At 49.9% G+C, this 13,584-nt stretch overlaps 2 protein-coding genes across 4 annotated transcripts in view; both read right to left on the bottom strand.

Moving 5' to 3' along the window:
- SLC12A5 (solute carrier family 12 member 5) overlaps nucleotides 1-13,584 on the bottom strand; it is a 105,491-nt gene that overhangs the window by 47,290 nt on the left and 44,617 nt on the right. For all 3 annotated transcript variants that reach the window (XM_028735714.2, XM_028735715.2, XM_028735716.2), the window contains exon 2: nucleotides 1,063-1,157. In XM_028735714.2, the coding sequence (XP_028591547.2) occupies nucleotides 1,063-1,157 (95 nt within the window). The remainder of the gene's footprint in view (nucleotides 1-1,062; nucleotides 1,158-13,584) is intronic.
- The window catches only part of SNRPB (small nuclear ribonucleoprotein polypeptides B and B1), a 393,907-nt gene that overhangs the window by 376,125 nt on the left and 4,198 nt on the right, over nucleotides 1-13,584 (bottom strand). The window lies entirely within an intron of this gene.

Raw genomic sequence — 13,584 nt, 5'->3', positions numbered from 1 at the left:
GAAAAGTTGACAGCTATGCTGCACATAAGGACATAATAGCCTGCTGGATCCGGCCAGGGCCCATCCAGTCCAGCAGCCTCTTCTTACAGTGGCTGAACCCATGGGAAGCCCACAATCTGAGCACAATGGTATTCACAGGTAGGCTGTCCCTGAGCATGGAGGTTCTGCTACCACAATAGACCTTCCTAAGAAGGGCCTGTGGATCAGGCCAGGGGTCCGGCTAGCCCAGCATCCTGCTCTCACAGTGGCCGACCAGATGCCCAGAGGGTCAACCCAGAATCAGGATTCGAGCGCAAGAGCAACTCTCGCCTCCTGCAGCTTCTAGCAACTGGGATTGAGGAGCACGGCTGCCTCCCAATGTGGAAACCCAGTTTGCGTGTCTGCTCTCTAACTCTCTGTGTTTCCTTCTCTCTTTTTTAATGGTTTTTATTAAGAATTTCAAGGTAACAAATTACCAAAAACTTATCTTCATCCCCCCCCATTTCCCCCCTCCCCCCTCACCAAGAAAAACCCTCCCTCCCCCCCCAGACTTCCCTCAGCTCCTCTCTCTGATTTTTCAACACAAATTATTCTCTGCATATTATAAAATTGTAAAGATCTTTAAATGATCTATTTATTATGTTAACAATAATAAATCTGCATGTGTTTATTCAAAACCTGCCAGGGAGTCCAATTCATTTTGGGGTGTGTTTTTTTAATTAATTTGTAAAAAGTTCCCATTCTTCTTTAAAGCCACAGTTGTCCTTTTCTCACAGTTTGTGTGTCAATTTCGCCAGTTCCGCATAGTCCATCAGTTTCCCTTGCCACTCTTCTTTTGTCGGGATTTCTTCATTCTTCCATCCTTGTGCTATCAAGACTCTTGCCCCCATTGTCGCGTACATAAATAAGTTCTTTCATTTCCTTGGCAGGCCTTTTCCTACAACCCCTAACAAGAATGCTTCTGGTTTAACTCTGCGTTTCCCATCTTGAGTCTGCCTGCATGCAAGACTCCTGCTCCCCCCGCCAGCTGTGGCTCCTCCGTCCCAAATCTTCCCTTCCCGATTCAGGACGCGCCCAGCTCACCTCAAACAAGGCCATGTTTTTCCCGTCATATTCCTTCCCCTTCTCCAGGTCTGTGCTGTTGATGAAAGGGCTGCTCTCCTTGGGGTTCCCATCGCCTGAAGGGGAAGAGAGAGAGATGCATCAGTGCCAGAGGCACGTGGCCATTTTCCTGCCCCCCCTCCCACCCACATTGCACAGGATTTGCCCCCTGCTGGGCACCCAAATTGCCCCCTGCCCTTGGCTGCTGGAAGCCCATCTTCACGGTCCACCTGCTGCAAAGCTCAAGGTTCTCCGTCCGCAGAGCTCGGACACAACCGGAGCAGGGAGCACCGCCAGCTCTCTGTGGCCTCCCACCAGCAGCACACACAGGCTGGGATTCCCCTGAGTCGGAAGGGACCCCAAAGGTCCTCTAGTCCAGCCCCTGCAATGCAGGAATCTCAGCTAGAGAATCCTTGGCAGGGGGCCACTTAGGAGAGGCCATGTATCCAGTGAGCTTCATGGCCAAACAGGGATGTGAGCCCAGGTCCTCCAGGTCCTAGTCCAACACTCTCACCACTAGGCCACACTGCCTCTTAATTTCACTTACAGACCCTATTTTCTAGGGACAGCCCCGGATTTACAGAAGCCATCCCATTTTCTGATTTGATCCCGGAACGTCCTGCTTTTCCTTAGGCATAGCTGTCAACATTTCACTTTTTTAAGGGAAATTCCCTTATTCCGAATAGGATTCCTCACAAGAAAAGGGAAAAGTTGACAGCTATGTCCTTAGGACATCTCTATTTTCATTGGAGACGGGTGTGGAGTTATGCGACCCCCAGCCAAGGAGATAAGTGACTATACAACCTTCAAAAGACATCTGAAGGCAGCCCTGTATAGGGGTTTTTTTTAAAAAAAAAAAATGTTCAATGTTTTATTATGTTTTTATATATGTTGGACGCCCCCCAGATGGGCAACATATGAATGATAATTTTTTAATCAAATATAAACAACAATAAACCATAAAAATATATTTTATTTTTCAAAATAAATCCTCCAGTAAGATGGAAAACAATGATTATTTGGGTATGCTTCCACTTTATTTATCCCCCCCCCCCCTTGAGGCCCTCAGCACAGGCTTGTTTTGCTTATGGTTCATCCAGCCCTGATTCAGCCGTAAAAAGTGGGTTTCCCCAGGGGGACACTGGGGGTGTGAATGAGCCCTCATCGTGGCATAGCATTAGCGGAAAAGGAAGAGGAAAAGCCTTTGCACTCAGAGGAGACCTTCCTTTCTGAAGGCCAATGGTTTGGCTCCTCTAGCTTTCCAGGCCAGAAGGTGGACGTGTATTTTTGGGCTGCTGGGAGCTGCTTGACAGAAGCAGAAGAGGGAGGGAGGGAGGGAGAATCCAGAAGGTTTGGCCTTAGCAGCCAAGTTCTGGGTCAAGATTTTTGAGCAGAGCAAGTGCCGCAGAATGAGAAGCAAGATCTCTCCTTCAAGGGCTGGGACACGGAGACCCTCCCTTCTCATCTAAGAGTCTTGCAGATTTATTCATCTCATTGTGCAACAGAACTTGTTCCATTAACCTGAATTAACTTTGTGTGTGATTAATAATAATAATAATATAATTTAAATAACAATTTCTTATTTACACCCCACCCATCAGAAACAATGCCTTCAACCTTCGCTTTCCTTCCTTGAGCAAACCCAAGGCTCAGATCCAACACTCCCATTCCACTCATGTAGTCAACTTCCACTTGAGTAATGGAAGCTCCCTTTCCTGCCCCCTGCAGACCCCCCAACGTGTGGGGAGAGGGAGAAAGCCCCACTGCACAGCTGGGGTGCTGCCTGAGCACCACTGAATACAATCCTAAGTGCAGCTCTTCCTCTTTCCCCTGAAGCTAAACGGGCAGCATCTGGGTCTGGTCAACGTCTGGACAGGAGGCGACTGCCTGGGAATCCCACTGTACTTCCATGCTGTGAACTGCCCTGTGGTCTTTGGGTGAAGGGCAGGATACAAGTTTGATAAATAAAATCAAAATAATAAAGTAATAGGCAAATCAATAATTGAGGCAAAATTTAGGGCTCCTCCACGTTCCCACTTGCCCCGTGCTTAGAGACCGTGGGCCTGGGGGGGGGCGTATTCTGCTTGATAATGAAATGATGATGATGATGGTGGTGGTGGTGATGATGATGATGATGATTTAGACCCCGCCCATCTGGCTGGGTTTCCCCAACCAAGCATGGCTCCAAGCAGTTTCCCCCCTGATCCACTCCTTTCACCAGGAAAATTTGCTCTCTAGCTCTCAATCGGAGCAAACATCAGTCCAGAGAAAACCCGAATTGCCATTTGCTCTGACTGAGTGTTAAAGAGCAGTTTCCCCTGGGGGGCAGCAGTGGGGCAAGAGGAAGGGTGGGGAAACTCTTAGTTCCATGATGGGGGAAAATGGGACGTAAATGGAAAACGGCTCATCCTGAAGTTGGGAGACTCTTGGGGACTGGAGAAGAGGAGAACAGAAGAGAAGAACAGAGTCCTGCTGGATCACCCCCAGAGGCCCTTCTAGTCTAGCATCCTCACAGCAGCCACCCAGATACCCATTATAGGAAAGCCACAAGCAGAACCTGCGTGCAAGAACTCTCCCTCTTGCAGCTTCCAGCAACTGGGATTCAGAAGCATTGCTGCTTTGAGCTGAGCCTCAGAGAGCCCTCTCTGCCACGAATCTTCAGCTCCTTTGGTAAAGCTATTTAGGTTGGGGGCCAACACTGTCTCCTGTGGGAGAGAGTTCCACAGTTCAACCACATCCTAATCTTCTGTCCTGATCTTCCAATGTTCAGCTTCCCTGGGATGCCCCCAAGTCCTGGTGTTCAGAGAGGGAGAAAATGTTCCCCTTCTCCTCTCCCTCCATGGAATGGAAAATTCTTTAAACTTTTATCATGGGGGGGGGGGAGAGCTTTCTCTGTACCATGCTTAATTGTATAATTGGGAGGTGGTGCTTTGCAAGTGGTGTGTGAGAGAAAACCCGTCCCTTTGCATGAATGGAGGAGCTCAGAACTTCACTATTTGCCTCAGTTTCTCAACCTTCCTTTCTTCCTGAAGAAAATGGGTTTAAATAAAGAGGAGGAGCAGGTGGAGGAGGAGAGAAGCTCAAAAGGGGTGTCAGTCAGAGGACCTGGGGCCTGGCAGAAAATACCAGCATATACCCCGCTAGGACACAAACCACTCAATGAACCTGTAGAAATTGGAACACGTGGAGTTAAGTGAGAGCCCCACTGCTCAGAGTCTGGGGGCTTTGCAGCTGCCTCCTTGGGGGCCCTGATCCCCAGGTACTTCCCTCCTGATTGGAATAAATGTCCCCCCTCCGACAGGCATTGAGCTGCCAGAGTCATTTGCCACAAGGCCAGGGCATGATCTTGCCATTAAATGGGGTCACTTGTCCTTTCATCGTTCTGTGCCTTGTTGCAGCCTCTGCTGCCCGACGGAGGAGACTGCCTGGTTCTCCGTTTCTCCTTGCAAGGACACTGGCCTGGCTAGGGAGCTCCAGGGCTGGCCTGATAAATAGCTCTGACAGTCCCGCCCTCCTGGGAACGGCAGCTGATTGTTCTCTTGTCCTGGGGCTCAAGACTCTTCTCAGGGCAACAGCCAGAAACTGCCTGTGCAACTGCCTGTGCCATTCTTCACTGAAGCCATCCAGCCTCTCTCCTGCTGCCCTCTCAGCAAAGGAGTAAACTTTCCAGTGATGACTGCTGCTTAAGGGGGGGGGGGCATTCACAGGCCTGCCCTCCCCCCACCTGTCAATTTGGCTTCATTCATCGCCTTGGCCGCGAGCATCTCTGGGCAACTGAATCTGACACAAGAACAGCCTGTCTTCTGGATGAGACCAAAGACCTGCAGAGTCCAGCATCTCACATCAGATCATCTAATCAAACCTCAGTCCAGCCCAGTGCAGGATTTGGAGCGCAAGATAGAAGCGTAGCACCTGCGACAGGTGGGCCACCTGGTCTCTGCTGAAATACTACAAGCTCAACATCAGTCCACCATGTGACGCAGCAGCAAAAAACCCTAATGCTATTCTAGGCTGCAAAAAACAGAAGTCGAGTGTCCAGATCAAGGGAAGTCATAGTCCCGCCCTGTTCTGCCTTGGATAGACCACACCTGGAGTTCTGTGTCCAGTTCTGGGCAGCACAATTTAAGAAGCGTGTTGACAAGCTGGAAGGTGTGCAGAGGAGGGTGTGGAAACTAAGCCTTATGAGGAGTGCTTGAAGGAGCTGGGGATGTTTAGGCTGGAAAGGAGGAGACTGAGAGGAGATATGATCAGCCTTCTTCAAATATCTTAAGGGCTGTCACATGGAGGAAGGAGCAAGCTTGTTTTCTCCTCCTCTGGAAGGTAGGACTCGAACCAATGGCTTGAAGTTACAAGAAAGGAGATTCCAACTGAACACCAGGAAGAACTTTCTAATAGCAAGAGCCGTTATGGATGCTTGAGTTGAGATTCCTGCATTGCAGAGGGTTGGACTAGATGACCCTTGGGGTCCCTTCCAACTCTGCAATTCTATGATTCTATGAAAGGGGCCCAGAAACAAATTGGCAGCCAGTGCCGTTGGGTCAGGATCCATGCAAAATGCTCAAACCCTCTTTCCCCAGTGAGCAACACAGACACTGAATTCTGCACCAGCTGAAGTTTCCGAACCGTCTTCAGAGGCAGCCCTGCGTAATCTAACCAGAGCGTAGACGACATGCCTGAGTCCTCCTGTCCCTGCCTGGCCATGGGGGTCTCTCCCCCATCCTGCCCCCAGCCAGTCCCTGACTGTCCTTTCCTCCTCCTCCTCCAGGTCCTGATCCTGCTGCCGTTCCTTTCCCAGTTCAGGGTTCCATTCTTGGTGACCGTGAGACAAGCAGGGCTGTCCAGAGACTTCTGACTGCAGCCACACCAGAGATGCCTTAATGCCAGGTTGACAAAAGGGTATTTGCAGTCCCTTTCTGAAAATGCTCATCCTATTAGCCCGTGGGTAGGCAAACTAAGGCTCAGGGGCTGGATCCGGCCCAATCGCCTTCTCAATCTGGCCTGTGGATGGTCTGGGAATCAGCGTGTTTTTACATGAGTGGAATGTGTCCTTTTATTTAAAATGCATCTCTGGGTTATTTGTGGGGCATAGGAATTTGATCATTTATTTTTTTCAAAATATAGTCCGGCCCCCCACACGGTCTAAGGGACGGTGGACCGGCCCCCTGCTGAAAAAGTTTGCTGACCCCTGTATTAGCCTTTTTCCCCACCACTCAGTGAGCTGGTGGATTCACTGATCCCTTCCCCTGAACGAAGATCTGTTTCCTAGATAAGCTGCTGTCCATTGCAGCACCCTTTTCTTCTTTTTTTAACACTTCATTAACATTCATTTCCAGCATCATCTTATTCCTTGTAATCTGCTTTGGCCTTTCATGCTCAGGGAAAACATGACCTCATTTCATTTCATTTCAGGGTTTCTGGAGGGAGGGGCTGAAACTGAGCCTCCCATTCAAGTGACCCGGACACAGCAGAGGCAAATCATTAAGAAAAAGAAACGTTGCCTGCTCAGTTCTACTTAAAAGAACCACTCCTTCAACCGCAATTTCTCAAAATCCAACTAATTGGAATTTGGGGCATTTGAGATAAAAAAAGAGAAGAAGAATGGATATAGTTGCTAAGCGCTACCACGGTGCGTGTTAAATTTAGATTCAAGAATATCCAGACACAAGCTGTGATCCTGCGCACACTTACTATGGGTCTCCCTCCCACAGGAGGCAGTGAGGATTAGACAAATTCACGGAGGAAGAAAGGGCTATCTGACTTCTAGAAGACAGCCCCGTTTAGGGGGAAAATTTAATGTCTAATGTTTTACAATTTTTTATGTGCTGTAAGCTGCCCAGATTGGCTGGGGAAACCCAGCCAGATGAGTGGGGCATAAATAATGTTGTTGTTGTTGTTGTTATAGCATGGGGGGCAGAGGCCCATGGCCCCGGGTGCACAATTTTGAGGTGGCCCAAACCAGGAACCCCCAAACAGGGCTCCTCATCCTGCCCTACCTGCCTCTGGGGGTCTCTGGGCCCCAGAGCCCAACCTGCCCCACTGCTGCACTCCAACCCCCTCGCTGAAGGGCCACCTGGCCAGTGCCCGCTCGCTCCTCGCTCGGACGGTGAGCTGGCACAGACGAGGGCAGGCAGGCAGGATCCCCAACCCAGAGGAGCTCTCGCAAGCCCCCCTTCTCAGCCTGGTCACACTCCTGTCTACACTGGCTTGGAAGAGGGCAGGATCCCCAAGGAAGTGCCCTCTGGGGAGCTGGCTACAGGGATCAGGCCCATTGGCAGACCAACTCTGTGTTAAAAAGATGTCTGTAAAGTACAGATGGTATTTAACACCAGTGAAGTTAGCAAAAATGTATCAGACTCATAATAATAAATGCTGGAAATGTAAGGAAAAAGAAGGAACCTTTTACCACATGTGGTGGATGTGCTCCAAGGTAAAAGACTTCTGGGAAAGGATTTATAATGAACTGAAAAAAGAGTTGAGAAACACATTTATTAAGAAACCAGAAGCCTTTTTACTTGGTATAGTGGGGGGTGAAATCCCCCAAAAAGGATGCTACTTTTTTCCTGTATGCCACAACAGCTGCGAGAATATTACTAGCGAAGAATTGGAAGAAACAAGATTTACCAACTATCGAAGAATGGCAGATGAAGATGATGGACTATATGGAACTTGCCGAACTGACTGAGAGACTCCGAGAGAAGAGAGAAGAGACGGTGGAAGAAGACTGGAAGAAGTTTAAGGAATATTTGAAAAAAAATATGTTAATATTTAAATTCTAGAATAGCTTTGGAAGTGGATATAGGCTGTAGGGTAAGAAGTAGAAGATAGTGTATTTTAAAATAGTATTATTTGTAAGTGATAAAATGTAAAGATTTTTATGGTAAAAGTAAGTGTGATAAAAAAATGGTTAAAAATTATGATATATGTAAACTGCTAAAGATGAGGTAAAATGAAAATCAGATGGGGGGCTTAGGGAAGCTCACCTAACAATGTTTAGAAAAAATAAGGATAAGACAAGAATTTGTTTGTATTGTTTGTTTTTCTGTTTGTGTGGTAAAGGTAAAGGGACCCCCGACCATTAGGCCCAGTCGTGGCCGACTCTGGGGTTGCGGCGCTCATCTCGCTTTATTGGCCGAGGGAGCCAGCATACAGCTTCCAGGTCATGTGGCCAGCATGACTAAGCCGCTTCTAGCGAACCAGAGCAGCGCACGGAAATGCCATTTACCCTCCCACCAGAGTGGTACCTATTTATCTACTTGCACTTTGACGTGCTTTTGAACTGCTAGGTGGGCAGGAGCAGGGACCGAGCAACGGGAGCTCACCCCGTCGTGGAGATTTGAACCACCGACCTTCTGATCAGCAAATTCTAGGCTCTGTGGTTTAACCCACAGCGCCACCCGCGTCCCTTGTGTTGTTTAGTTGTGTTATAAAATGAATTTTAAAAAATTGGGGGGGGGGAGATATCTGTAAAGAGGAGATGAAGATCTATCCCTCATGCCAGGTGGGAATTCCTTGCAGGAGACGATAGGGTCTGGTGGGGGCCCAGTTCCCCCCCCCCTAGGTCTGCCTCTGGCCAGCTCTCTTTAGTTGTGATTCCTGCCTTGTAGGGGGTTGGACTGTGATTCTAGATTTCACCAGCCATTCTCCTGCCCTCATCCTCGAGCTGCAACAACTGAAATTGATCCCACCCCCTGTAACTGGATGGTCCCCTCGGGATCTCCCCAAATGCCTGAACCACCTGCAGCGTCAGTTCAGCAGAGGCCCAAGCGATTCCCCCTCAAAGTCATTTTCTGCAGTTCCATTATGTGGGATAGCTCTGGAATGAGGGGGGGGGCGGCAGTTAAGGGTATTGGAAGAGAGACGGAAATGGAGTCAGCATCCACGGTCCCTTCGGACCCAAGAAATATAACATTAAAACACCGAATACTCTGCCCGGATATAGCCAGAGGCCAATATTAGAAGAGGAATACGACTTTCCTCTGACTAGTAAGAAACAGAGGAAACTGGGGTTGGCTCAGAGGAATCTGCCTCGATTCATGGACATGAGAGCCAGATTTATGCACGGCCTCAGTCAGCTACAGTTTAGGGACTCAGGTTAGCACAATTCTTTAAACTAGATTTTACATAATGGGTGAAAAAATAAATAGAAGTATTGCTTTCGATTGTCATATTTTTGTACAGGTTCATATCCAAACAAGAGACTATATTATTTATGTTTCCCTTGTCCTTAGTGTTAAAGAGTTATAGAATTGCAGAGTCTGAAGGGACCCAAAGCGTCATCTAGTCTAACCCCCTGCAAAGCAAGAAGGAATAACGCACGTCTTAGAATAACACACACCTGTCTTATGGTAACACAGGGCAGGGGTGCTCTGAAACTTGACAGAGCATGTCCTAATCTGGCCTTGATGTACATGGATAGACCTGGAGCTAGATTATTTCTTAAAACTACTTGGTTCACTTCTCTGACTGGCAGTCACCAAATATTTCGCATTCCAAGATGTGAAGGAAAAGAAACTATTAGAATTACCTTTCTTCCCATCAACAAAGGGTAGGTTCTATTTACGAAATCGTAAGCCATCTCACACCGAAAAGAACATGTCCCATTTCTTCAAAATGCTTTATTTTTCAAGGTTTTGCAGCTGGTGAATGTACTCAAATATAATTAGGTGACTAGTCAAGAAGGCAGCGAAAGCAAGGCCATCCTTAGCCAAGGTTGGGGTCCTCTAAACACTGAGCTCGGAGGGTCACACTCTGCACTCAGGGCTACTGACCCATCAGAACCAGAGCCTGCTGGATCAGGCCAATGGCTCACCCAGTTCAGCATCTCCTCTTCTCACACTGCTCACCAAGAGCCTGCAGTAAACCCACAAGCAGGATCCGGGCACAAGAGCAACTGGGATCCAGAAACATCGCTGCCTCTGACTATGGAGGCAGAGCAGAGCCAACCTGGTAACAACAACAGCAGCAACAACAACAATAAATTTTATTATACCCCACCCTCCCCAGCCAAGACTGGGCTCAGGGCGGCTAACACCAGATATAAAACATTTGATTAAAATACAACTTTAAAACAAGATCAAAATACATTAAGATGCAGCCTCATTTCAGTAGGAATTCAAATCAAAAACTTTTTTGGGGATGAAAACGTCAAGTCTTCACCAAGGCCAACTATCCAGGCTGGTCCCGAAATAGGAGTTCCATCACAGAAGGAGAAAGGAAAAAGGAAAAGGGGGAAGGGGATCAAGTTGATTCCAAGCCAAAGGCCAGGCGGAACAGTTCTGTCTTGCAGGCCTGTGGAAAGAAATCAGATCCTGCAGGGCCCTGGTCTCATGAGGCAGAGCGTTCCACCAGGACGGAGCCAGTGTTGAAAAGGCCCTGGCTCTGGTTGAGGCTAATCTGACTTCCTTAGAGACCTCTAGAGTGTTGCTCTTTATGGACCTTGAGGTCCTCCGCGGGGCAGACCAGGTTAGAAGCCATCGCTAGCCCTCTCCTCCTCCATGAATTTGTCCAATCTTCTTTTACGCCATCCAGGCTGGCAGCCATCCCTGCCTCCTGGGGCGGCGAGTTCCAGCGATTAACTATGCGCTGCATTAAAAAGTGCTTTCCCCCCTGTCTTTTACTTCTGAGTGAATATGCATAGGCTTGTGCTGCCAGCAAGTTTCATCGCATGACGACTTTGCCTCTGAATTAACCGTGCTCCTTGCCCTCCGCTTGCCCAATGCCTTTTGCTTTGGGAGCCTTTTGCCCCTGCCCAAGTCCCCGGGAACACGACAAGCATCTCTCGCAGTGTGGAAAATGCACCTCGCTTATGAAATTTTGATGCGGAAGTTCTCCTCTGCTCGCCACGCATGAGCACACGCAAACCCACCCGCACCAGTCTAAAAATGCAACAGCCAGAGCCCGGGGGGGCGAGGGGGGAGGCCCAAGTGTAGATAACAAGCCAGCCAGCAGGATTCTTGTCCGCACGATGCTTTGCGCAGAGCTCTGAGCCCTGTCATGTTCGCTTCCCCCCCCCCGCACCCGCCTGAAACATGCAAGCACCCTGGGCCCCCCAGGGGGATCGGAAGAGCACAATATATAACCAGAGCTGCGCAGAGAAACCCAGCCAGAGAGAGAGAGAGTTGAGGAACCAGCCAGCCAGATGTTAATGGGCAAACATCTGAAAAGCAGATTGCGGAGCCAAGGGCAACCAGTTCCAACCTCCCCCCTCCCCTGGTCGCTTGTGGCAGATGCAGGGAGGGAGGCTCCTGGGACCCTCTCCCCACAACCCCAAGAAGCAAGTGGCAGGGGGAGGGAGACTCCCCTGGGGGGCAGTCCAGGGGGACGCCGTCACTCCAGGGCCTCTGCCATCACCAGGCTTGTCTTTGCTGCAAAAGCAGAAGAGCTGGAGCTTAGGCAATCACTTGCAGTGGGGCAGCAGTGGGGGGTCAGCCTGTGGCCAATGGCAGGGACTCCCAAGGGAGCAGAGGACCAGGCCCTGACTGTCTCCCGAAGGATGTGGGGAGGGGGACTGAGGGCAGGGAGCTGGTGGGCGAGAGGGTTGGGGAACCAAGAGCCCATCGAGAACAGCATCCTGTCCTCACAGTGGCCAACCAGATGCCCCTTGTGGGAGAGGCGCAAGCAGCGTCCAAGCCCAAGAGCCCCTCTCCCTCCTGGGCCCTGCGGGACTTGACATCTTTCCGCAGGGCCTGCAAGACAGAGCTGTTCCACCTGGCCTTTGGTTGGACTCAGTCTGAGTCCGTCCCCTTATGGTTGACTTTTAAAATGAGGCTGCATTTTAAATTGCATTCTAACCTGTATTTTAAATTGGTGGGGTTTTTTGGTCCCCACCCCCCATTATGTTTTTACTGTGATTTTATTGGTGTTAGCCTCCCTGAGCCCAGCTCTGGCCGGGGAGGGCGGGGTATAAATAAATTTTATTATTATTATTATTATTATTATTATTATTATTATTATTATTTCTGCCTCTGACTATGGAGGCAGAGCAGAGCCATCGTAGCCATCCGTGGCCCTCTCCTCCTCCATGAGTAATAAGAATAGTCAGAATAACTTTAAAACAAACAACTCCTATTCAATAAAGCAATATTCAATAATCCATTGGAATCCAAGAGCCATCCTCTTTCAAAGCCATCCAAGTTGGTGGCCGTCCCCGCCTCATGTGGGAGGGAGTTCCACAGTTTAACTCTGTGCTGTGTGAAAAGGGGCAGGGCTTTATCCGCCTTGAACCTTCCAGCTCTCAGCTTCTTCGGACGTCCACGAGGTCTAACGTTTCTCTGTCCACTTTCTCCATGCCATCCATGATTTTTATCAGCTTCTAAGATCATTATCCTCTGGTGCTGCTGACCCTTCCTCTAATTCCCCTTAAACCCCCCAGGGACCAATCCATCCCTCCTGCATCTGTGTCCCCAGGGAGCAGAAGGGAGGCTGTCCAAAGGGAGCCCACGCTGAGCTTGCGGTCAGAGCAGCTGGGCTTCGCAGCACCTGGGAGAGCCAAATGCATTGCTTGCTCACTCGTAGGAGGCCACGGAGCAGGGCCTGTGCAGGACAACGTCTCCAAGGAGCCGTGAGGCAGACGAAAGCCCAGTGGTGGCTGAACTTTGCAAGCAGCCGGAACCAGCCAGGCCCAGGAGAGAGAAGGAAGGGTCTGAGATGGACGTGCATGGCAGCCGTACTGAGGAATGAGGCTGGCAGTGCCCCCAGGGATGCCAGAGCCATCCCTCAACCAACCGAGAGCCTGGGCAGAGAGGAGCAGCAGCCAGGGCACTGCCAGGAGGAAGGCAGCCTGCAACATGCGGAGAAAGGGCAGGCAGAGGAGACCTGCCTGGAAGGTGGAAGGGAGAACTTTGGGGCACCAGCCTCCAAAGGCAGCCTCCGAGCTGAGATGGCACAAATAGGTGCACAAGCACAGCTCTGTTCTGCCCTGGTCAAACCCCAGCTGCAGTCCTGGGTCCAGTTCTGGGCAGCCCATTTTAAGAAGGACATTGACAAGCTTTAGAACGTTCAGTTTGGTCAACTGAAGCGGGCACAATCTCCAGACCCTCCCAGTGTCCCTATGCTCCAGGAACAGTCCCAGTTTCTGATTTGATCCCAGAATGTCCTGCTTTTCCTTGTTGTTTAGTCGTGTCCGCCTCTTTGTGACCCCCTGGACCAGAGCACGCCAGGCACTCCTGTCTTCCACTGCCTCCCGCAGTTTGGTCAAACTCATGCTGGTAGCTTTGAGAACAGTGTCCCACCATCTCGTCCTCTGCTGTCCCCTTCTCCTTGCGTCCTCCATCTTTCCCAACATCAGGGTCTTTTCCAGGGAGTCTTCTCTTCTCATGAGGTGGCCAAAGTCTTCAGGATCTGTCCTTCCAGTGATCACTTCATGGATCACTGCCTTGCCGTGGCGAAGGGGCTTGAAGAACTCAGAGAAGCTGTGAGCTATGCCGTGCAGGGCCACCCAAGACGGACAGGTCATAGTGGAGAGTTTTGGCCAAACGTGATCCACCTGGAGCAGGAACCAGCAAG

This window comes from Podarcis muralis, chromosome 5 (genome assembly GCF_964188315.1).
Source record: "Podarcis muralis chromosome 5, rPodMur119.hap1.1, whole genome shotgun sequence".
NCBI lineage: Eukaryota > Metazoa > Chordata > Lepidosauria > Squamata > Lacertidae > Podarcis > Podarcis muralis.
Note: the sequence above shows the minus strand (reverse complement) of the source record. Positions and strands in the feature narration are given on the sequence as shown.